The 25,886-nt window shown below is 30.8% G+C and overlaps 3 protein-coding genes and 1 long non-coding RNA gene across 4 annotated transcripts; 1 reads left to right on the top strand and 3 right to left on the bottom strand.

The window, feature by feature from the left end:
- Positions 1-1,510: 1,510 nt before the first annotated feature.
- On the bottom strand, positions 1,511-2,355 carry LOC129905169 (leptin receptor gene-related protein). The gene is made up of 2 exons (XM_055980577.1): positions 2,100-2,355; positions 1,511-2,033 (listed from the first exon to the last, which is right to left on the bottom strand). Exons 1-2 carry the CDS (start codon positions 2,319-2,321, stop codon positions 1,917-1,919), a joined length of 339 nt encoding a protein of 112 aa, XP_055836552.1. The 5' UTR covers positions 2,322-2,355; the 3' UTR covers positions 1,511-1,916.
- A 4,635-nt stretch (positions 2,356-6,990) lies between these two features.
- On the top strand, positions 6,991-12,182 carry LOC129921553 (augmin complex subunit dgt3). The gene is made up of 10 exons (XM_056003439.1): positions 6,991-7,087; positions 7,148-7,287; positions 7,357-7,545; positions 7,609-7,786; positions 7,850-7,960; positions 10,705-10,778; positions 10,852-10,968; positions 11,029-11,577; positions 11,628-11,805; positions 11,869-12,182. Exons 1-10 carry the CDS (start codon positions 7,070-7,072, stop codon positions 12,046-12,048), a joined length of 1,734 nt encoding a protein of 577 aa, XP_055859414.1. The 5' UTR covers positions 6,991-7,069; the 3' UTR covers positions 12,049-12,182.
- Positions 12,183-12,271: 89 nt separating this feature from the next.
- On the bottom strand, positions 12,272-15,701 carry LOC129921552 (TBC1 domain family member 31). Its single transcript, XM_056003438.1, has 7 exons — positions 15,520-15,701; positions 15,347-15,460; positions 15,137-15,288; positions 13,225-15,078; positions 12,963-13,165; positions 12,602-12,796; positions 12,272-12,527 (listed from the first exon to the last, which is right to left on the bottom strand). Exons 1-7 carry the CDS (start codon positions 15,612-15,614, stop codon positions 12,399-12,401), a joined length of 2,742 nt encoding a protein of 913 aa, XP_055859413.1. The 5' UTR covers positions 15,615-15,701; the 3' UTR covers positions 12,272-12,398.
- Positions 15,702-21,951: 6,250 nt separating this feature from the next.
- On the bottom strand, positions 21,952-25,859 carry LOC129906385 (uncharacterized). The gene is made up of 2 exons (XR_008770779.1): positions 22,785-25,859; positions 21,952-22,710 (listed from the first exon to the last, which is right to left on the bottom strand). It is a non-coding gene; the product is annotated as an uncharacterized LOC129906385 (long non-coding RNA).
- Between the last annotated feature and the right edge of the window lie 27 nt (positions 25,860-25,886).

Genomic DNA, 25,886 nt, shown 5'->3' with positions numbered 1-25,886 from the left:
ATTACGTAAGTCGTAAAACTACAAAAAAAGCGAATCCATGTTATTTTATTTTAAAAAGAATGTAGTAATATTCCTTTATGAAATGACACAAAACATTTTCGACAACAAACAAAAGTCAAACGACAGTAAAAGGTATCGTTAATTTAAAACGAAATTCGTTTTTTCCAACGATATTCGTTTACATCAGTCGCAATTTCACGAATCGGTTCTATAAACGATTATAGTTTTACACAATTTAAGGCTTTATGGATCCAGTTATGTCTACTTGACCGCTAGACAATCTTACTTATGCATTTAGGGTAGTACTCACAGTCCACGATGGATCATTGCCTCAATCAGCTCGGTCCCTAACTAGCTGTCTCCAGTTGCGCATATTAAGTTGGTTGAGGTTGTTCTCCAACGAGATATCCGTTGGAAGGAAAATTCTCCGAATATTTACCATGGGCCCTACTCTGTATTTCGTTCCAAAGGTCAATTCTATTCGAAAGTTCTTTCCTTTCCGCTTTTGAATTGGTATACTCGGTAAAATTTCGAAATGGAAAAAAATAATAATACTATTTGAACTTACAGATTAGTTTTTGGAATTCCGAATTATTTCTTACATATGTGACAAAACAAAAAAACGAGTTGGGTAAGATTATTATAATAATTATAGAATGAGTTTATATAAAACGAAGGCAAATAGATTTGGTTGCATTAAGATGCAGAAATAAATGAATATCGGATTGAACGGACGATTATGACATTTTTGCAAGATGGCATCCCACATCGGCTTGCAGTTCTTTCAAATTTATTTCTAATACAAACCTCTTCCATGAATTGCTGGATTTTCCTGGCGTCATGGACTCTCAAATTTCTCTGTATAAATTCGGTATACAAACACGCGAATTCTATCCTATTACTGGCTGAATACAATGGTGTAGCTGTGGCTGTAGCTTGTAATACTGTCAAAATTTTACTGAGGGAAACAACAACAAAAGTTGGTGGCAGCTGAGCAAAAAGTTGAGAATTCTTCAACTTGCGCTACAAGCTACACCATTGTATTCAGGGGGTTATACATTTTTCGTAAATTTTAGCTTCAATATTCCCTATAAATAAATTTTATTTGCTTAATTTGTTACTATCACTATGATTTATTTGAAAAGAAGTAACATTTTGAAATATTTCTTGTGCATTCCGCTATCACATTTGCCAAAGAAACAAAATTTCCGTATTCGAATGCTTTTGTCATTCGAAAACGAGTTACGGGGTACGAAAATTCCACTTTTGGAATTCTCATTTCGAAACTAGTAGATTTCAATCCACTTTAGAAATAGAGTACCAAATATTCGTTTTAGAAAGTTTTTACTTTCGGACAGAATAGGGCCCCAGGCTTCTAAAGAGTTTAATACTGTTACTATGCAACGCTCAGGAAACTTAGCTTGTTAAAAAAAAACCCAAAATTACCTAAATAAAATGTTCCCAAAAGCTAACGTTGAAAACAAGTAGTGATCAAATTTTATACACAGAATTAAGGATAGATAGTACTAATGAAATTTATTTACCAATTACAGACATAAATATTATTATATTTTACATTATAAAACGAGCACTAAAAAATCAAAGTTCTATTTTATTTTTCTCATAAATATATAAGTTCGTTCCACTTCCGACTGTGAAAAACAAAAATATAAAAAAAAAAACATTTATAAATGATTTGTTTTTGTAGCATAATAACTCGTATGAGATTCCTTTGTTTTTATAGCAACATTTATGTATATACCCCAAAATGTGCGACTTAAGAAAAACTCATACTTTTATTTTGTTTTTTTGTTCTTGTTTGATACTTAAATCTAAAGTTAGTGAGTTTAATGATAAATGTTTTATGGTTATAAAACCCAGTTAAATATGGAAGTTTTATTTTTTTTTCATTCGAATTAAAACATTCCTCCGTAAGATGCTTCAAATTCACTATCTTTCATAGCATAGCCAAGCATAGTGAGATAATTTATAAGATTTCCTCCAAGTGTTAACCAACACGCTAGCCAAGTAATCTAATGACGACATAAAAATATCTTTTAGAAAAGAAGTATTTTTTTAATAATTTAAATTAAACTTACAACAGCTGATCTGGCCAAAACAATTGGGAGAGCAAATGCACTTAGAACAAATCCAGCAGCAAGGAATAAAGCAAATTCAGAACGAGCATTTGTTTCTCCGGTCGGAGTGACTCGTCTGGCAATAATCAGAGGGATGATCGACAGAAGGTAGAAGATGAAAACAAAGAAAGGATAGAAGAGTTTTGGTTGTGGTATCGCACATGCCAGGATCAAGAATGTCATCCCGAAGCATATTAGCACAGCAGAAATAAGTAGACTAAAAAATATATATAATAAATGAAAAAACAAAAAGAACTTGAGATTAGAAAAAAACACAATGAACTTATCAAATTGCAACTTTGGTGTACTTACGCTGTGAAGTTTTGGAAAATTTTTAAATCGATGGAATTTGAGTTTTCGATGAAAGTAAAGATATATTTATTATTTATAGTAAATGGAAATGTTATTAAATATTCGATAGTATTTACCTTTTAAAGCAGCCATTGAAGATTATTTGGAATTTATATTTTTTCTTCCGAAATAAGAAAAATGATTAATAACGACCTAAAAAAAGTCAACAATGAAAATTTTGACAAGCACAAAAGTGTCATGGAAAAATGATGCCAAACCCAATTACAAATGTCATTTTTGTCAGCAATCTCTTATAACTACAGTAGGTGGTAAAATTAATGGTACCATATTTTTGAAAGAATTTAAAAATAATTCAAAATCACCCTGCAAACAACCAAATACTCAGTAGTTTGCTTGAAAACACAACCACAAACAAAAACTAACACAATTATAGCTTCTGTAAATTGAAATCTAGCAGGTTCTGCTTTTTATACAGCTTGTATTGAGCTTGCTTCAGAATTTAATTGCTTATAGAAGTTCGGACTTGTTTAACAACTTCTAATAAGTTGTTTAAATACTGTTAAAGAAACTTAACCGAAGAAAGCTTTTTTCGGATAAGCTATACAAGCTCTTCCGAAGCTATCTGTCAATTCTCAAAGCTTCGGTTAAGCTTCGTTTAAGCTTCTTATAGACCTTATAAGTACATTCTTATAAACGGTCAAACTTGTATAGATGCCCTACTAACAATTTTGCTTCTATAATGTTTTACAGAAGCAACAATTGCATCTGTAAAGCTTTATAGAACCAAAATTGTTTGTCGGGAACGTTCTCCTTTTTCGAAGAAAAAATAATAAAAATTGTAGTAAAGGTACGACCGATTAACTGATGAGCAAACTGTCGTGCCTGGGCGAAAAGCTTTGGAGTTGAGGTCACTTGAACTTTAAAATTGAAGTTCTTCTTTCCCATGCCCAAAAACCTTACAGTTAAAAAATAATGTTAGTTGGAAGCTCCAATTAGACTTTAAATAAATCGCCGCAACCGCATTTTGATTTTAGGGGCGTTCATGAAACGTGTTTGGTAAACTTTTCCACTTTGCGATGTGGTAAAGTTTTCCAGGTTGCATGAATACCCCTAATTATTTTTATATATATATTTTGCGTGCTGCATAAAATTAACTCATATAGATCCCGCATTAATTCAGCAAAATAGTTTGCATGGATGACAAAAATGAATCGAACAGATCTTTCAAAAAATTAGGACTGAATGCACTCACTGTCAAATTCAAAATTATCCCGTACTTTTGTTGAGAGCAATTTTGGCGGCGACACGTGATGGTTCTTCCTCTCTGCAAAGAAAATTAAAATAATTAAAATTTTTTATTCAAATTGAAATTTCAAACGAAAGTTATTAAAATTTAACTGGATTAATTAACTAAAAAGTTTTAAAGTAATTAATTGCAAAAGTTTTACTAAAATTTCACTTAAAATCGAAAAAAAAAAGAACCAAAATCACCCGCCATTTTGGAACTAAAAAGAAGCGTGCTCTGCCTGCATCCCGCTATTTTACTGTAAATCCAATTTGACACCAGCTGCCCAATGAGGCAAGTCGATGAAAAGCTGAAAGGCAAAAAGCCTGGCAGGAAAAAACTTGATGCTGCATTACAGTTGCTCGCACTGAGAAACTCCGACTCAGGCATTGTATCTCCGAAGCGTCCATGCACCAGGGACGTGCCCGAATCACAGCAACATGACTACTCGTGGCTCACCCCTCGTAACAAACTTTTGTTCTCTGCTAAGAACAATTCGCAACGCAACACTGTTCAGGGTGCTGAGCAGAGTGAAAACAAGTTCTCCATTTTGAACCTTGGGCTAAAAATTCACCCTTCGAAGAGTGCCACCATGTGCCCCAACTTGGCACTCCAAGCAAATCAGTCAACCTTCAACGACGAGGATATTGAAATTGACGCTCAAGAGCCTCAAAACCTTATAAGACAAATGGACAGCAGCGAGGGACCATCTTCAACCGCAACAACGTCAGCAACATCAACCTCAGCAGCAGCAGCAGCGGATGGCAACAGCAGAAATACTGTAGGCGAGCCTATGAGCTCGAGGGGTAAGTACTGCCCTCCTATTTTTATGCGAAATGTTAATATTAAAAAATTAGTAGACGATTTTAGAGTAAATTCGGTTCATTTTTCATACAAAATCATTAACCGTGGTAGTTCTAGTAGACTCTACGTAGATAACAACGGAGTTCATCGGGAATTGATGGATCTGTTGAGAGAAACCGAAAATGTTGAGGCGCACTCCTTCACTCTGAAGGAAGATCGTACTTCAAACATTGTCCTTAGAGGTCTCACCTCTGACTTCGCTGAATCGGAAATTTTAGCCGAATTAAAAATTAAAATCCCTAACGTAGAAAACGTTTCTATTTTTGAAACCTTAAGGTCTAAGGCGGCCAAAACGCGTTATAATCTTTTTCTCGTTCGATTAAAACCCGGTACTAGCCCCGACGAATTGATTAAAATTCGCTATCTTTTTAACACGCGAGTGTATTGGGAGAGGCCCAGGGGCAACAAGGGCTCCCTTCAGTGCAGACGGTGTCAGCAATTCGGACATTTGGCTAAAAATTGCGCCAATAAATACAATTGTGTGAAATGCACAAACAACCACGAGCCAGGTCACTGCACCGTCTCCAAACAGGAGGGGAGCAAGGCAGTATGCATTAACTGTAAAGAAAACCACCCAGCTAATTTCAAAGGCTGCTCGGCTTACAAGCAATACGAAAACCTTAGAAAACTAAAAGTTAGAACAGCTAATGAAAAAATTAATAATGCCAAAGCCTATACAAAAGCAATTGCCAATGGTAACCTTGTTGCCCCTGGTGTCTCTTTCGCCAGTCACCTTCAGGAATCGCAGATTCCTGGTTTCAACCTCTCTAGCGGCTCCAAACCACCGAAAGCTAATCACAACTCATCGGGAGCTGGTCTGATAAGCGATTTTATGAACCTTTCCAAAGACCTCTTTGGTATTGAAATGAGCAAACTCATAGCAAAAATCGAGCACTTTATGTCTAATCTTGCGAATTTCGACTCAATAGTCAGCAAACGTTTAGCTTACCTTGAGCTGGTAAACCAGCTCCTTATTAGCTCAAAATAATGTTTTTATACCTATAACTATCAACATTTCGTTTCTAAGAAGTCAAACTAGGAGAATGGAATTATCGAAAATTCTCTTAGCAAGCAAATGTTCAGTGGCGTTTATCCAGGAAACCCACTTAAATAATAGGCATAAAGTTTACATCGACAATTATAATGTTCTCAGAATTGATGAGCTTCAGGGGCTCGCCTCTCTTGTCAAAAAAAGACATCATTTACGAAACAGTTCATTTCAGACTGGGTTCTCTTGGGACAACGTGAACTATCTATCGCCACTCGGTATTTTCTCAACGGATTTTGATCCCACCGAGATCTCCCCTCCATAATATTACTTAACTGCCACGCCAAACCAAATTCGTGGCTATTCCAAATTCAAAATTTGAATTTTTAACATTCTACTTTAACTGCCACCACATGATCTCGTATGAAATTTTAGAATTTTAAAACAAATCTTATCAAATCGTTAAAAAAAAAAAAAAAAAAAAAAAAACCAAAAAAAAAAAAAAACAAAACAAATCAAACAGCAAAAGAAAAAAAAAAAAACATTCACATCAAAATACTCTACATTTCCATATACAGGAGGGCAGTACTTAACCCTTAGGTTAAGCTATTCCCTAGTACATCAAAAATACTTTAAAACATATTCGCCAGTTAATTGATTTAATTTCATCTAAATTGAATGTTTTATTGTTTGCTACAATGTTATTGTTCTCATCCTAGTATCTATGTAATTAAAATTCTGTGATCTATTTTGTATTAGTGTTGAGCACATTCATACTACTTTACTGACTATTTCATTTTGTACCTCCTACCAAATGTATCTATACTATTTTATAAATTAAGAAGAGCTATCGCTCGTAAAGATAGAGAAACAACATCAATGTATACCAAAATGTATCTTCCTCTCTACACCATTAATCGAATCTTTCACTCAGTCACCCTAAATGTATATCTCAATGTTAAAATGTTGCTCATACACTCTCGTATACTGTGATTTTACTTGTATGTTTAATGTAGATATGGCGCTCTCGCTTCATAAACTCAAAAGAAACAAAAAAGAAAAGAAACGAAAAAAAAATAAAAATCTCAAGCAATATGTTAGATATTAAGCATATCACTGCACTGGCCAGTTTTCGTATATATGTAGTTTTAAGATAGGTTAAGTTTATTGTATATATGTATTCGTGACTACCGTCACAAACAAATTCAACTAAATGCTTATGAGCAAAAGCAGTCCAACCATATATTTAGTTTTATATAAATACTGACAGCCACGAGGCTTTACAAAAAAAATACTCGAAAAAGAAGGCAATACTTTATAGCCACTTTAGTACAATAAAAGCTATTGTTAGAATAAGATATAAAATGTAACCTAACTTTGAAGACTCAATAAAATTCAATTCAATTCCGTACTTTTGTTTACTTTTTTTTTGAATCCGAAATTTGGATGAATATTCTTGTTGATTTGTAATTTATCTTGAAAATGGGTGATTTAATAAAGGTAATTTGTATATTTTATTGTTTTTAGTATAAGAACTAATTTATTTTGTAAACAAAAAAGAACTTTGAGATCTTCAAAAAACTTAATTTTGATTCAACAAACCAATGGATGTTCTACGATGAACGATTTCAAGCATTCTTTTCACATTTTGCTGAAAATATTACAGATGAAAATATTCTAACCGAACATGAAGTTCTTGAGTAAGAATAAATAAATAAAATAAAATAAAATAAAATACAATTTAAACAAAATCTATGTCTTTCTAATAGACACAATGAAATGCAACAAAGAAATGAAATTCTTCCACCTCTCGAACGAAAAACACAACTCGATCATTTGCAAGAAGAATATCCCGGATTGTTGGAGTTGAAAGATTCTTGCATTCAAAAAATTACAAATGAAATTGAAGGTCTTGAAGAAACTGAAGCATTATATTCGGATTTAACTTATGCTATGGGGTAAGTTGTATTTTTTGTTTTCGATAAAAATAGATATTTTCTTATTTTTTTTTAAATTTAAAGAAACACCAAATCGAATATAATAATGGAAGTTACCGAACTTGAAGGTAGACTAAACGATATGATGAGCAGTGAAAAGACATTGCACTCGGAGTTAATTGAGCTTTGTGAAGAACTCCAGGAATTACAAAAGGAAACAAGAGCTTTATGTGATGAGTCAAAATCTTGTTATAGAAAATTGGTAAAAAACTATTTTTTTTAAACATTACAATTGATGATGTACTTTCTGACTCCCTTTTTCCAGCAAAGTCCTCCTTTATTCATTCATCAATTGCCACTGGATAAATATTTCATAAAATGTGATTCATTTTTGCAATATCTTAATCTGTATATAAAAGAAAACTTCAAGATTCAGGTAATTAAGTTTAAAAATTTAATTTAAGAAATCACCATTGCGCATTTTGAAAATAAAAATCATTGTATCATAAGTCATTTTTTGTCTAACACTCATCCTATTTAAACTCTCCATAGCACTAACCGGGGTGAAATATGTACTCGCTTTAAAATTCTTTTGTTCTGTAATCTTTGTAGTCTTAATCTAAACTCGAGTCGATAGAGCAATAACACTGGTTGGCAACAAAAATAAAACTTGAACCAAACCATACTTTTCTAAAAGATTTTTGTGTGCTGATTCCGAAGTCAAAATTTTACTGGCACGTCAGGTTTTTGATATTTTTAAATATTAACAGGTCAAAAACTCGTTTTTTGTCGTTGAATTTCATCACCGTTAAATTTGTTTTTTGCAAAACTACTTGCGCAATCTCCAAAAGCCATATTTTATAGTCTTAAATAGGTTTATTTTCTTTTTTAAATTATTTTTTTCTAAAAGATATTTGATACAGAAATACATAATTCATATAAATAGAAAAGAATTTTAGATTCTAGCATTTTATTTGATACAAGAGATTTAAATCGACGTAATCGAGTCGCAAGTCCATTTATGTTCTTTTATTTCCTTAAAGAAGCATTGGCCCGTACCTCCACCAATCTGTTTAAGTTTTTGGGTATAAGTTTTAACACTTCGTCTGCTCTATCGATGTCCTTTTCGTTCAACTATATGTCGGCCTCCAATTAAGGAGCGTTTTTTTTTTTTTCAAAACTCAACAAACGCCCAAAATGCAAAAATGAGATATTGATATCAACATTTTTGACAAAAAAAAAAAACAATATTTAAGAAAATCGTTTTTTTTTTTTTCAAAACTCAACAAAATACTACGAGCTTTTTCAAAACTAAAGAAAATTGCAGGTTTAATGCCAAATTCAATAAAGTTTGCAGGTTGTTGGAAAGATCTTTCTTTTTTTTTTTTAAATCCAACATTATCATTATAGTTTAAACATGGGTTGATTGGTTTTAGTTATCCATTGGTACATACATTATGCATAAACGGTTATAACGTTAGGCAGAAAAAGTGTACTTTTGGATTTGTTTCATTTTGAAAAAAAAAAACGCCGTGTTTTCATGTGTTTTTCATGTTCAAAATAGGAACAAATCGTACCAAACCTGGATAAGCCTTGCAAGAAAGAAAAACTCCTTGTTTCTACTTTGGGTGGCAATGGTGCAGTGTATGTAGTGCTTGACTGCTAACCTGGAGGTCAGGGTTGGAGTCCTACCTCAGGCAGCATTCTTTTCTTTATCCCCCAGCGTGGAAGCCACCCGTGGGATTATAGGCGATAATAAATCATATTATTATCAATTCACTGTACAAAAAAAAAAATCTTTCCTATCTTTCTATTCTTTTTAATTAATGTCGTGCAGTATGCATTTAAAAGACCTTAGGTGTTACAATTATATAGCTAAAATTATTAAAATTATTATTGGAATGGGAAACAAAAATCTTCTGAAAAACTTGAAAAAAAAAACATTTGTTGAGTTTTGAAAAAAACGCTCCTCAATTGCCTGCAATAGCATCTTGTTCTTTTGGAATTGTATGTCCAATCCACTGCCATACTCATAACTTCGTCAGTTTTGCTCTAAATGACTTAAAATGTTAACACAAATGTAGATATCTTTACCCCCTCAACTTCGACACCCGTGTGTGTCTATGTGTATACGTCTAAAGATGCCACTTTTATCAAAAAACCATTTTGGGAAAAAATTGGATTATTTCTGTTCTTAATATGATTTTGCAAAACCCTTCGTCTTCTCTCCGAATCGATTTGGTTTAGTGGAAGATTTAAAATTCCCCAGAATAAACTCATGCATTTTTCATTTCGGACTTTCAAAAAACAGGGAAGTTCAAAATATTCTCGGTATAGACATGAAAAATAAACCGGTCCCAGTCCCAGTTGAAATTATTTTTATTTTACAATACAGTATTTATTTTACATAAATGCATTCATAACATCTCGACTTAAACGTTTCAATACAATTAAAAACAAAAAAAAATGGCCTTATTTAGAAAAACTCGGTTTTAACACAAAAAATAATAGTAATAAAACCTACATCTAACTTCTTCGATTTTAAAATCTAAGCAATTTTTTAATTTGGAAGTGATGTATGTTTTATTTTTTGTTTAAATTGAGCTTTCCCTAAATGTGGGTCTACTAAGGGTCAATGACTTTAAACTACTTTGGGGGACTTGTAGCTTTTTTAATCCACTCAATGAACCCTTGTCTATCTTGCAGGTTCAAAATGGTGTTTTCAGTAGTATTTGTATCAATAATTCTTAAAGGGTTTTCCTTGCAGAGCTCCAAAATCTATCAATTGCAAACAATTCGCACTTATTTTTCTCAACTTTCGTGGAACCCACATTGAACTGAATTTTTTAAGTTTCTATAGTCATAAAGGATAATGTGTTTGGTACCGTTGAAAAGGCAAGTGGCAAGTACATGTTTTTTTACTTTGACTTTGTTATTGTTTCATCCGAGCGAGCAGTGCAGTCTGAGTAGAGGTCATCCTCAATGCTCTTTCTGCCTATTTGAACTGCACTGGTGCATAGTGGATAACGATGCGATGGTGTGAGACCTTAATAATCTTCCATTATAATTTTTAAATAAGGCTCATTATTTTATCCATACTCTTATAAAAATCTTTATCCACCAATCCATCCATGCAAAGACAAAGATTTCTTCATTGTAAAACATTTTGTTTTCATACAGGATTTCGTAGAACTGGAAGAAAATCATCAAGAAATCCAAGAAATATCTTCTCAGCTAGAAACCATTCGCAAGTTGTGAGTTAAATACATTAATTAAATTAAAACTAAACATTCGAAAAAATAAGATAATCTTAATTTTTTTTTTTAGAAATCTGAGTTTTATGGAGAAATTTATTAAAGACAAAGCTAAATCGAGGGCCACCCAATCGATGATTGATAATCTTGACATCAGTAAAATGCACATTGTCAGTATTTCGGATATGAAGTAAATAATTTCTAAATTTTGTATTTATAAATTTAGTCTCCAAAACAAGTATATTTTTAGAAAAGAAACTCGAGAATTAGAAATGATAAACAGTCATCACTTCAATTGCACTAACAAAACTATTTTAAATGATTTACAAATGCATTTGGAACAACGTTCTCAGCAACAAATGGAACTTATTCTTTATGAAAATACAAAAGAAAAACTCAACCGAGCCTACAAGAGGCTTGAAAATGTTAAAATGCTTACAAAAACTGTATCCGATGCACTTACGAATGCCGAACTCATATGGATAACTACACAATTAGATTTGGAGAAAATTCGAAATCGATTTAGTAATTCAGATGAATTGAATATGCAAGCTCAACTTTGTTTGCGGCGCATTGATGCAATGAAAAATTTACAAAAGCTTCCATCAAATACAATGAGTGAAATCGTTTTCACAAAAATTGCAGAGATTCTTTCGAAGCATTCAACGGTGAAGGTGCGCAATGAACCTAAAGCTTGCTTGTATGAATATGAGAAGTTTGGAAGGCTTTTGAAATATGCTTTGAATGCATTGATAAATAAGAAACCATATACGTCTGTTTTGGATTTAATCAATGAACTGTAAGTATTTAATAATACTTTGTATGACAATCTTAACTTTTAAATTTTAGCAATCGAATTGAGAATATCCTGAAGCCTTATGTGTATGATAGTCCTGTTAAATTACCCATGTTCGAACAGATCAACTTACTCAAACCAATTTTTAATGCAAAAATGAATAAGAATCATTTTGAAATGGATTTTCGTCATTTGCGAACTCAATTCCAGGAGAATATTCATGAAAAAATGGTAAATTTTAAATTAAAAAAAAAAATAAATAAGCATAATCTTTAAATTAATTATTTCTTTCAGAACAATGATGCCTTATGGCACAATGGTCAGTTGCTTTGGATTTGGTTTCTAACTGAACCAAAAAAATTACTAGATGCCGTTGCTGAGGTTCGCAAAGCAGCTTCCAAAGTACCAGTAATGACAGGAGTCAAATCACTTGGGGGTATTAAGAGAAAAGGAGGAGAAACAAGTATACCTTGAAATGTTTTTGTAATATGTATTTATTTTTTCCTGTTCAAATAAAAGTTTATTTAATGAAAAAAACTGGAACTTAACATTTTTGGAATGATTTTCTTTGTTCCAACAATTTTAAATTTCAAAAGCCTTCCACCGACTGCTCATATTAGAAAAAATTATTTTACTAGCATTTAATTATTATGAGTCTGTTGAGTTTTTTAAAAAAAAGTACTCAAAATTGTGGGACTTTGTTTTAAAAATATTTTTTTTTGTATTCTAATATATTTTTGAATTATACAATTTAAAAGATATAAAAATAATTTAAAAAATGAATGTTTAAATAAAAAATTATACTAAAATCAGGAGCGCCATCGTTATGATTTACATTTGAGTGCAGATTGAAATTCTCTTTCTAAATCTCGAATTGAAGATTCCATTTCATTTAAATCAAGAGCCGATAACTTTCCATCATCTTCTTGAATTTTTACATCATCTCGAAGTATCTTCAAAAAAAAGTTGTATATTTAAATTTAAAATCATATTCATTTAACAAAATTATAAATATGTAAATACTTACATTTTCTAAATCATTTTTAAGTTTTTTCTTTCCTTCATTGATTTTGTTTATTGTATTTCTAAATTTATTTCTCATTGGTTGGTAATCGGTTTCACTTAAAATATCATCAATTCCATATTTATGCGAGATTAATTCCAAGTCTTGATCTTTGATGTGTTCTTCGGCTAATGTTAAGTCGATTTCGTTGCGTTGACGCTAGTAATTATGTACAATTTTAATTTAATATACAAAACAAATATGTAGTTCTTTTTGGTTTTTTTTTTGTTAAACTAAACAAATTAAATTATCAGGAATTGGAACATTGGTTGAAGATCCATAATGCTGAAAAAAAAACCAACCTTAAATCAAAACAAAAGCTCACCTCTCGTTCGATATCTCTTAACAAAGTGTCCATTTCACTTTCTTGAAGATTTTGTTTCCTTCGTCTAGCTGATTCCTCAATCAATTCGATTACTTTACCTTTCTGCTGACGTAATTCTTTTTGATAAAGAACCAGCATTTTACGCTGATATGATATCCGTTCTTCTTCACGTTTCAGCATGTCTTGATATTGCTTTTGCATTTCTAGAAACATTTTAAAATAAGATCATAAATAAATAAAATTTCTAAAACAAACAACTAACCCTTCATTCGTTTGGTATACTCTTCCTGTTGCAAACCACGCTCCAACTTTTCAATCATCAAAGCTTCATCTCTTTCCAACTCCCTCATTCTAGAATCAATAGCTTGTCTTTCTCTTCGTATATTATCCATTTCACTTTCTTGCTCCTCCAACCACTTTTTCGGATAATTTTGAAATTTAGGATAAACACCTTTTGGAAGTTTTACAAAATCCTTCATATATCGTTGAGGATGTAAACCATCTGGACACTTTTCCATCAAATGATAAGCTTTCTTTATGAATTTCTTTAAATCAATAGCATTCTGCTCGTGAAAAAACTCTACAACATCGTCTTTGGATTCCAATCTTAAAATTGTTTCTCTCTGAACAATATTATAAGCTACTGCACAGAATATCATAAAATACGGAGGACTTGAAAGGATATTATCCCACAAACACAACCATTGTTCATCATCTAGAATCTCAGAGAATCCATTTGATATAATCGACCAAGCATATTCCTTCACTGTAACTTGGATTTTGGAATAGAATTTCCCCAATTGAGAATCAAAGTGATTCAGAATATTTTCACACATTCCCAAATAGTTGAGAGGTTCCAATGGATGAAACTCAAACCACAACTGACATTGATTTGTGAGAATTGTTGCAATAACTTCAAAGCAAACAGTTAGACTGTTGGAGAAAATCTTCATAAACGGGAAGATGAATTCCGGGACAAAGTCACTATGGCCAAAGACTTTCGACCAATGACCAAGACATGAGAAAATCTTTATGAGATTACGCCTGGCAGTTGAATCTTTTAGCTTTAAGCTGGAATTTAATGCAATTGCTGTTGAATGAGTTCCCATTTTGACTAATTCTGAAAATTTCGACTTGTTGCAAGGAACATCAAGGAGAGCAGTCCAAATGAGCAATCGATATTTACTTGGATATTGTCCATATTCTTTAAGAATCGGAATCATGCGACTCCTAGTCAGCATTTTTCTCAATTCATTGTCGAAACAATTTATTGATAGAGCTTTTGGCTGGGACATGGCAGTTCTAAGCATTTGAACACAGTTTTGAGCTGATTTCAAACAGTCAATCAATGTGTTGACATTGTAAATGTTGGCCTCTCCTGTCTGCCTTATCGTGCTTAGAAACTCTTTATCTTTGGATAGAACAACCCTAAAACAATCTGTTGGCTCTATTATCAACTTGATTCCAGAATTGTCAACATCAATCGCCATTAGCTGAGATTTTGTCGTCTGGCAGAGAAGCAGGTTGTCATTGTTTTTGGGAAAGATCCAAGATGCATGTAAAGTAGCATCGAGTAACTTGATAACTTTCACTAACTCAAAGCTTACCGAGGACAAAAAGAGTACAAAGTTGTCGAGAGTAGTAAAACAAATAGTCCCACCATCTGAAGAAAAACTAAAAGAGTTTATTAAACCCTTTGAGAATTCCTTAACTTCTTCACAATTGATATCAAATTGAGATCGATTGGAGTCAGTTTGGGCATCATTTAAACGAATTTCAATTGGTTCCTTGGTCATAAGGAACCTATCTCTAATTCGAATTGGATTATGGGTTCGAATTGTGTTCAGTGTAATGCCAGACCAAATATGAACCGAATCATTAGTGAAACAAGTGAAAATCTGATCACTTTGAGGAATGTACGAGACAAATTTCAGAGAGATTTTAGCTTGATTGAATTCAAGACGATGTGAGGCTTCGTGGGTTTCAAGATTTAAAAGAATTGCTTCATGATGGCAATGGACAACGGCGAGGAAGGGTTTAAGTGGAATTCCAGGAAAGGAAATATTAGAGATTCGATTGTTGGAATAGCTTTCGGAGTGGGTAATCATTGATTTGTCTAAAAGAGGACTTGTTATTGTAATTTTGTGGGAATCTTAGAATTTCTTAAACCTTACCAACATCTAGCCAATAAATGCGACCGGTTTTGGTGGCAATAAGATATAAATTAGGTTCATTTGGAATATTACAAGCTAGACAAGCTTTTGGAGTTTTCTCAAAGAGTTTCCAATACTTTTTCTTGGCCAAATCGAATATGAATATGTTACCCCTTTGGAGTTATTTTACATTTTAATGACAACTTAATTTTTGTATAAAAAAAAACTTACCTATTATCGATTGTCAAGAATTGTCGATTTATTTCATTAAAACAACCAACAACCAAACGAATTCTTATTAAATTATCATTTTCTTTGATTGTATGATGAATTGTTAAAATTAACCTAAAAAATATTTACATCATGAAAAGATTGAATTAACATTTTTAAGTGATTTTATTTACCCATTTTCATCTTTTTTAAATTTGAAGGTACTTTTATCAATTTTATTTAATAAAATTTCGGTTTGATTTGTTGCTAAATTTTCAGATTCTTCCATTATTTTGTTGTCAATTTTCGTTTGAAATGATAATTTTCTGTTTTAAATTTTTTTGTTTTTGTTTACATTTTTTAGAACAAACAAATTTTGACTTTTTAACGTTTAGGGCGTCTTCTGGTGGAGATGCTGAAAAGTAAAATAGGGGTATTTGTGGATGGAACTAGTGATGGGTAACTCATACGTGAGGCAATACAAATGTCCCATACACCACTCTGAAATGTCCCATCACCTCAAAGCAAAAAAATGTATTACCTCACACCTCACCACAAAAACAAAAAAATATCTCTTTACTCATTCGTCTCCAGAAAAAAACTTATTCGTATTTCTCTCTGTCTCTTCTCATGATGATGAGCAGATGAGGAATGAAATTGAGTGTATGATAGCCCAGTCATTTTAGTCTTTTTTAAGCCCAATCTGCGGAAAAATTCCTACTGGGCTGAATTTTGGTATACAGCTTAATGACGGCTTTGTTATGAAGATGTGAAAAATCGACATTGATATCGTGTCCGCGTTAAGAGTTATAGGGGTCAAAAGGTCACAAAAACTGGTTTTTCACGATTTTCAGCAAAACGGTAAGTCTTATCAAAAAATTTTCAATGCAAGAATTGTAGACCAGATTATTATATATAAAAAGTGTCATGACACTTTTTTTCCTAAGACCCACCGTTTCTTAGGTATAACGATTCAAAAAGTTGAAGTTTAGTTGTAATCGTCATAATCCTATTCCTGAAAAAAAAACTCCTAACTGAAAAGTTCCTGAAATTTCATTATTTTTTTAGCTTGAATTTCGTTCCTCAACTGTTAAGAATATGGGGAAACCAAACAAAAATGGAAATTTTCGCCATTTTTTCGATTGGGGCCCTTCTCCCGAAACCATTTCCCTGGGAATTTTTGTTTAGAATATGTCTGAAAATATACAGGGTGTGCAATAGAGAATGGACAACCCTAAAACGGCTTATAGCTACACTTATGATTGTTCTAAAAACAGATAGAAAAAAGTTCTATCGCAACCAGTTCATAAAATATGGACTTTTTTTCGTTCAGTGTATTTTTAATTTTATCATCTTATGTTTTCGTTCACTACAACCACAAATGAATGAATTTTATTTATTTCTTTTTTTTATAATTTTCTACAATAATTGTATGAGTACATAAATGCTTAAAAAACTGCACAGCTATTGCACATTTTTGTATAAAAATTTTGAAATCTGTTTTTTGATGCAAAATGTAAAAAAAGTATTTTATGAAAAATTTTAAACACCTGTGTTATAAAATAAATCTATAGAAACCTAGGTGGCCAACTTTCTTAAAAATATTCTCCTTATACCAGAATATTTTTAAGAAAGTTGGCCACCTAGGTTTCTATAGATTTATTTTATAACACAGGTGTTTAAAATTTTTCATAAAATACTTTTTTTACATTTTGCATCAAAAAACAGATTTCAAAATTTTTATACAAAAATGTGCAATAGCTGTGCAGTTTTTTAAGCATTTATGTACTCATACAATTATTGTAGAAAATTATAAAAAAAAGAAATAAATAAAATTCATTCATTTGTGGTTGTAGTGAACGAAAACATAAGATGATAAAATTAAAAATACACTGAACGAAAAAAAGTCCATATTTTATGAACTGGTTGCGATAGAACTTTTTTCTATCTGTTTTTAGAACAATCATAAGTGTAGCTATAAGCCGTTTTAGGGTTGTCCATTCTCTATTGCACACCCTGTATATTTTCAGACATATTCTAAACAAAAATTCCCAGGGAAATGGTTTCGGGAGAAGGGCCCCAATCGAAAAAATGGCGAAAATTTCCATTTTTGTTTGGTTTCCCCATATTCTTAACAGTTGAGGAACGAAATTCAAGCTAAAAAAATAATGAAATTTCAGGAACTTTTCAGTTAGGAGTTTTTTTTTCAGGAATAGGATTATGACGATTACAACTAAACTTCAACTTTTTGAATCGTTATACCTAAGAAACGGTGGGTCTTAGGAAAAAAAGTGTCATGACACTTTTTATATATAATAATCTGGTCTACAATTCTTGCATTGAAAATTTTTTGATAAGACTTACCGTTTTGCTGAAAATCGTGAAAAACCAGTTTTTGTGACCTTTTGACCCCTATAACTCTTAACGCGGACACGATATCAATGTCGATTTTTCACATCTTCATAACAAAGCCGTCATTAAGCTGTATACCAAAATTCAGCCCAGTAGGAATTTTTCCGCAGATAAAACCTAAAATTACTGGACTATGAGGAAAAGGAAAATCATGAATGTACCGCGCCACGAAATGTGTGTTCATAATGTATGTGTATGAAGAAATGCATGAAGGGTAAAGAGTACCAATGTTTTAAAATGAAAAATAAATAAATGAATGAGGTTTTGTGTTATGGGACATTTGAAGTAGGTACGTATTTTGAGGGGAGAAAATTAGAAGTAATGAGGAGGAGGACGTGACGTTTGTTTTTTTTTAAAGAAAGAAAACGAGGAGGACATACGACAATGTACTAAAATGAAACCAATAATAAAAATATGAAAAAGAAAGGAAAGAAAAAAAAGATAAGAAAGAAAAGAAAGAAAAAAAAAATAAGAAAGAGTTGTAAATTGAATGAGGTTTGTTATAGTTATTTTTAATTTTTTTTTTTTTGTAATCGAAATTGTCCACTAAAATTGGTTTGTCCCACGGGACATTTGAGGTGGGACAAAGTACCACCTCATAGAGATGAGCAAAAAATCACGACCTGTGATTTTTAACCTGTGATTGACAAATCACAATCACTACCTGTGAACAGTCTTCAAATAACCTGTGATTACCTTAACCGTGAATTGGATATTCACTTTTTGCTTTACAGTTCGCAAATTTTTTTGTTAAAAGTTAATTAAAGTGCATTTGCGGGTTCAAAACAATTCCCTTTTATACTAGAACTGTTGTAAAAAGTTATTTTTTTCCAAAATCACAAGTAAAAAGTCATTTTCAATGCGTTTTCGTGAATTCCGCGTAAAATAATTCACGTTTACACTTGACCTGTTTCAAAAATTTATTTTTCCAATATCACAGGTCAAAAGTCATTTTCAATGCGTTTTCGTGAATTCCGCGTAAAATAATTCACGTTACACAAGTGCATTGGAAATTCAAACTATAACCTGCGATTTTTCAAAACAGCTATTGCAACAGTTCTTTATTAAAAGTGAATTGGTTCGACTGAAATTCACGCAATTGCTTTGGATTTTTTTTTTTGAACTGTGATTTTTCCCAAAACAACTTTTTAACAGTTCTTTATTAAACGTGAACTGGTTTGACTGGAATTCACGCATTTGCTTTCCAATTTTTTTAACCTGTGATTTTTCCCGAAACAACTTTTGCAATAATTCTTTTATAAACGTGAATTGTTTTGACCGGAATTCACGCAAATGTTAAGGATTTTTTTTAAACCCGTGATTTTGTTCAAAATAACTTTTGCACCAATTTTTATGGAAACGTGAATTTAAAGCGGAATTCACGAAAATGCATTGAAAATTACTTTTGACCTTTGATTTTGGAAATAAATAGCTTTTACAACAGTTCTTGTGTAAACGTGAATTGTTTTTATCGGAATTTACACAAGTGCATTGGAAATTATAACCTGTGATTTTTCCCAAAACAACTTTTCAACAGTTCTTCTGTAAACGTGGATTGGTTTGACCGGAATTCACTTCACAAGTGCTTTGGAATTATTTCTAACCTCTGATTTTTCCCAAAACAACTTTTCAACAGTTCTTGTGTAAATGTGAATTGTTTTTTTTTTACCGGAATTCACGCAAGTTCGGTAAAATTAATGTTTTGTTTACCCCTCACAATCACGTATGGCTCCAGAAGAATCACGGTTTGCCCGCAAATATTTGCTGTGAAATCGCAGGTTGCCCTGATTAGAATAAGGGTTTTCAACGTTACTTTTCCCGTGATATAATAAATTTCTCCCGTAAAATCAAGAGTCGCTTAGACAAAATAATAATTTCCCCAGTATAATCACGGATGGCTTTGGTAAATCGCGGATCTGTTTGCTTAAACCAGGAGTTTTCCTCATAAAATCAGCTCCATTGTTTCAAATACACTCGTATTTGAGCTTCATTAGTACTTCCTACATGAAAAATCGTAATGAAATGTGTATATTGGAAAATACAAACGTTAATAATGCTACGTGTAATTTTTTTTTTTTTGGATTTTCACTAATAAAAATTTAAATCACGGTTAAAAATCACAGGTTACAATCACCGTGAATTCAAAATCACAGTCACAGGTATACCTGTGATTAAAAAATCACGACTTAGCTCATCTCTACCACCTCATTTCGAAAAATGAGTACCTCATACAAACTCATTTTAAATTCATGTCCTACCCATCACTAGATGGAACAAATTTAAGGTTGAAACAGATTGAAGAGTTTATGGGTAAGTTTACATGAGTTATAATTTTCCAGTGATTTTTATAAAATTCCCATACAAGTTATCGATAATTTGTATGGGATACATTTTAGCTCGTCTAAAATTTTTCGATAATTTGTATGGGAGCTAAAATTTAGCTCGATCTGCGTACTAGGCTTTAGGCGTCAAAATTTGGGTTAAAGTTTTTACCACAATTTAAATTTGACGTTCGGTTTGAAAAGGGACCGAATTTACTCATTTGCTGTGTGAATTGCTTTAAAAAGGATTGTTTTAACCAACTTTTCAGGGATGATTCAAAAAATTTCCTCAGGCCTGGTACGCAACTCCCGCTAAATTTTAGCTCCCATACAAATTATCGAAAAATTTTAGACGAGCTAAAATGGATCCCATACAAATTATCGATAACTCGTATGGGAATTTTATTTCGGCTAAAATTTAGGGCGAACAGCGTACCATGCTTCAACAAAGAATATTTTTCTTTTTCCAGGTAAAATAATTTCTCAAACAAAACCAAACTTAAAAAAAAACAAAGTTAACAAAAATTCACTGAAACAAAATCTATTTTACTTATTTTTCTTAATGGGAATTTTTGCTTTGTTTGTTTGAAAAGTTTTTACTATTGTTTCAAAAAATCAAATTATCATAGCAAAATACAGAAAAATAAGTAAAATAGACTTTTTTTTTGATATTTTTAGTGACTTTTTAGAAAGACTAGAGTTTTTCCTATTCCATTAATATTGGATACTCCAGCCTAAAATAAACTGGGGTCTAAAAACTACTATGGCATATTATGCCACTTTGTTTTTACCTAAAAAAAAAAAAATATTCTATGTTGAGGAAATTTTCTTAAATCATGACCCAACTAACATTTTTGCTTCCGAGTTTCGAGCAAAGGGAAATTTTTGTGTATCTTCGCAAGAAATTTGGTAAAAAAAATCCTAAATTTGATCCCATTTCAAATCAAATAATGTCAAATTTTAATCGTGGCAGAAATTTCAACACGGCCTTCATTATAGCCTGGTACGCTGCTCGCGCTAAATTTTAGCCGAGATAAAATTCCCATACAAGTTATCGATAACTTGTATGGGATCCATTTTATCTCGGCTAAAAATTTTCGATAATTTGTATGGGAGCTAAAATTTAGCGCGAGCAGCGTACCAGGCTTATGGCGATAAAATAAACTAAAATGACTGAAGAGTTCGGAATATATTTACAAAAAACAGAAAAAATATATTTTTAAATACTTTTTTGTGTGGTAAAGTTTATACTTTGTTTCATGAATACCCTTATTAATTTGTAGTATTAGCTTACCAGTTTATACTCATTTATACCTAAAGCCTGGTACGCTGCTCGCGCTAAATTTTAGCCAAGATAAAATTCCCATACAAGTTATCGATAATTTGTATGGGACTCATTTTAGCTCGGCTAAAATTTTTCGATAATTTGTATGGGGGTTAAAATTTAGCGCGAGCAGCGTACCAGGCTTAAGTCTAAAGCCTGGTACGCTGCTCGCGCTAAATTTTAGCTCCCATACAAATTATCGATAAATTTTATATCAGCTAAAATGGATCCCATACAAATTATCGATAACTTGTATGGGAATATTATCTCTGCTAAAATTTAGCGCGGGCAGCGTACCAGGCTTAAACATTTGTTTTGATTCGAATATTATGAATGTAGCCTGGTACGCTGCTCGCGCTAAATTTTAGCCAAGATAAAATTCCCATACAAGTTATCGATAACTTGTATGGGATCCATTTTAGCTCGGCTAAAAATTTTCGATAATTTGTATGGGAGCTAAAATTTAGCGCGAGCAGCGTACCAGGCTTGTAATACGTTACCCGTTGCGAGTATATTTTTATCTTCCTAGAAGATTCTTTCAGTAAAAATTACAAATAAAACACAAGGTATTCGATTTTTCATGGGATTGCTATAATATTTTTCTTAAATATATTTTGCTTTCATTTCCGAACAATTGCAATTTAAAAGTTTTTAACCTTATATTCACATCGTTCATCAACAATATTTATCCGTTCCTTCAATTGAACTTACAAACAGTATTTCGTTCTTCTTTTATTTTAATGTAATTATAATTAAGTCTAACTAATTAATTAACAGTTTATGATGTAATGTTTTATACTTAATAAGTATGCACATTTTAAAATCATTTTTTGTTTCCAAAAAATATAATTTTTCACAGTTGAAATAAAAAAGCCTTGGGCTTTTATTACATTCTTTATCAATAATAATTAATATTTTATACATTATTTAAAAGTGATTTGATATTGAAAATATCTTACAATTTATAATTTTAATTGAATTTAATATCATTAAAATGAAAATTAAAATGGAACTACGTTATAAGGCATTTCTTAAAAATTTTGAAAGAAAAAATATACAATTTTGCTGTTTAATAAAATAAAAACTTAAATACATGTTTACTGGGCAACAAAAAATTAATCTAATTATAAGATATGTGATGCTATAATTTAAGCTTCTTTAAAATTTTTTTATTAAAAATATGCTATTAATAGAAAAAATATAATAAAATTTTAATTATTTGAATAAGAAGGGTATTATGTATAAATATATTTTTTTTAAGATAAGTAATTTTAATATAAATTTAAAAAAAGTTTTATTTTATTTTTGTTTAGCTGAGCGTTGTAATGCTGCTGGTATACAAAATATGTCATAGATATATATTATTTTTATTTTTAATTTATAATTTATAGCAACAAATCACCATAATTATAGCGAAGTAAATATAAAGTTGTTCTTGCTGCTCTGCTTTAGGTTAAAATTGATTGGTTTTTGATTTGATTTTTGTTTTTTTTTTCGGTTCAGCGTGTCGTCGTCGCAAATTAACAAATTTTTTTGATTTTTTTGTTTTATATTTTTTATGATAAATTTTTTCGTTTTAGGAAAATTTATTTCATAAGAAATATAAACTCATTTATTTTAGTTCGTTCTTCCAATATATTGTGTTTTTAATTTTATAAAAATTGATTTGTAAAATATTATCTTTAGTTGAATTTTTGGTCGAATAGATTTTTTGTGTTTGTTTTATTTTTGTTAAAATGGTTTAATTATTTTTTAATTATTATAGCGGAGTTGCAACATGGAGCGATGGTGGTACATGATGAAAAAATTTGAATCAGACCAGTGGTATCGTATGTGAAAAAGCACTTTTTGTTTGGAAATATTTTTGATTTATGCAAAAAAAAATATTTCACAATTAATTTGTCTTTTTTTCTTGCATTTGGTTATTGTTTGGTTTATAATATAACAATTCTTTCGATTTGTCTTATTAGATTTTTTTTCGTGTAGGTGAAAGAAATAAAATTAAAAAAACTTAAGAAAAAGGATTTTAAAAAATTAATGAAGAAAAGTGGGTGAGTGTGTGGTAAACTGAATGTCATGGTTGTGCTGTTTCTTTATTTTTTTTTCTGACAAGACACTGAGGTGGAATTTTGGAATAAAGATGATTTAAATAAATTATACACATTATAGTTTTTTATGTTACAGAATTTTGAATCTGGGCGGGCGATAGCGATAGATACGAAAAAAATTCAAATTTAACTTTCCACATCATCGTCATAATCATTACTTTTTATGAAATTAATGATTAATGAGTTGTAAGTAGATAAAGTGCTTTTTATATTGTGAGGAATCTATGTTTTACTTTGAATTGCATTTCTATTCATCATTCCTGGCGCTTTGCTTTTCTAGCATTATATAACTTTTCAAATATCAATTTTTTCTTAAATATACAATTATTATTTTCAATATAATGTATTTATTTACTCAAAAATGTTAAGCTTAGTGTTGCTTTTAATATGAAATTTTTTTAAATTTATTTTGCAAAAAATTGCTTTGCATTTTACTTAAATAAGCCGATAGCTAGCTGTAGTAAAAATTTATTATTTTACAAAATCATAATGAAACATTTTGGTTAAATATTGAAATGAAGCTGAGAATTAGTGAAGTGAAACTACATTTATAATATAAGTTGTGTGATTATATAAGTTGTGATGGTGTGTATTTTGTGATGGAATTTTCTACAAAATAAAGAAGCATACAATACAAAATTATAAAAAGAAACTTTGATTTTGTAATAAAGCGTACTTGATTTTATCAAATATTGTCTGTGCTTAAATACTTACAATATTAACACCTTGCAAAACTAACCTTACTAATATCCTTGTCTTTTATTTATTTTCATGATAACCTTGAGCAGCATATAATATTGATAGCTGATGATAGATATTATAATAAATTCAATAAATATTTTTTTCAATTGGTTCTCAATTTGAAAAACGCTTAAATGAATGATAGTAGTTGATATGGTTCTCTAAATCACATGTGAGTTTATGGTTTTTATGTTAAATTTTAAATTTTGTAGATAAATTTTATGTTAGGTGCAAAAATTAAAGCACGTCTAAACTTTAACTGATATTTTTTTGATCAGAAATTGAACAATTTGAGTAAATTTTTGAAAAAAAAATACCGAATTTAACAAAAGAGAGGGACAAAAAATGTATAATTCACTCTCCGCATTAATGAATAATTATGAGTTTCGATTCCAAGATGGTTTCAAAGGATCTTTAAGAAAACTGAAAAAACTTTACATAACAAAAAAGTTAACTGATGTCATTATTCTAGACGACAGCACTTTCAATAAACGCGAGTGGATTCCTCGGAAAAGTTGGATTACCTATGTTTAGTGTCCCTACATGCAAACAATTTTAATTTCTCTGTGTTCAAAATCACGTAATATTTTTTTGAGTCCTTGATTTTAAAAAATACTGCTTTTTATCATAAAGACCTAATTTTTTTTCAACGGAGTTTCTTCAAATCTTTCGAAAATACCTTGTAGAAAAAGCCTTTAAGGGTCATCCAGTTTCAAAGGAAGAAGTAATTCAACTTGCAAACAAAGCAAATATTGAATGAGAAAAACTTTTAACTTTTTCCCATTAAAACAACGCCATTAATCAAATGCTGATGTTTGGAGCTTAGCAAATAAGTTCAAAATATTATGTCATACTAATACCACACTGAAAAAAATTTACTTGGAATGTATATGAAGTCTTTACTGATTTAATCAGCCCTATCGTGAGTTCCACGTGAACAAGATTCCACACTGAAAAATTCAATTTTACTTTTCCCCTATTGCGAGTTTCGGGCGAAAAGTTTTTCATGTTCAGACATCTTCCTTTATTTTCAACTTTTTTTTTAGGTAATTTGAGAGGTGTTCGGCACTTAAATTTTGGTCCCGAACTAGAAACTAGTTTAGCGGAAAATGTAAATTCCCTTAAATCACGATCTTCCAAAATGTGGAATCACCTGTAGCTGTAATATATGTACATTATGTATGGACATAAAATTGTGTTCATTGGAAATTTCTGTTTTAAAGATGACTTGTGTCAATCTAACCGAAAATTATAGTTTGATTAAATAGGCAATTGAACTTGAATAAATCGTTAATAAACAAAAAATCTTATAAGACTTCCCAAAAACTTACCTCCCTTTTGAAAATATTTATAATTTTTTTTAATGCTGCATTTCTATTCATTTTTATTTATTATGCTATGATATGAGTTTCTATATATGTTATGATTCGAAAATATGTCCTACCAATGATCATTATTGATTATGATTCCGAATTAAATTTTATGTAATGATTTATAAAAATATGTCTTAATATGAAAATAAAATTGGATAAACTAGCCTATGTCTTATTTACAAAATATCTACGAGTATATATAATTATATTTATGAGCATTCTATTAAATATATAAATATATGTATCTTAATTGTTTTTTTTTTTTTCAATTATATAGGTTAT

This window comes from Episyrphus balteatus, chromosome 1, assembly GCF_945859705.1.
Source record: "Episyrphus balteatus chromosome 1, idEpiBalt1.1, whole genome shotgun sequence".
NCBI lineage: Eukaryota > Metazoa > Arthropoda > Insecta > Diptera > Syrphidae > Episyrphus > Episyrphus balteatus.
This window is presented reverse-complemented; position numbering and strand designations above follow the sequence as displayed.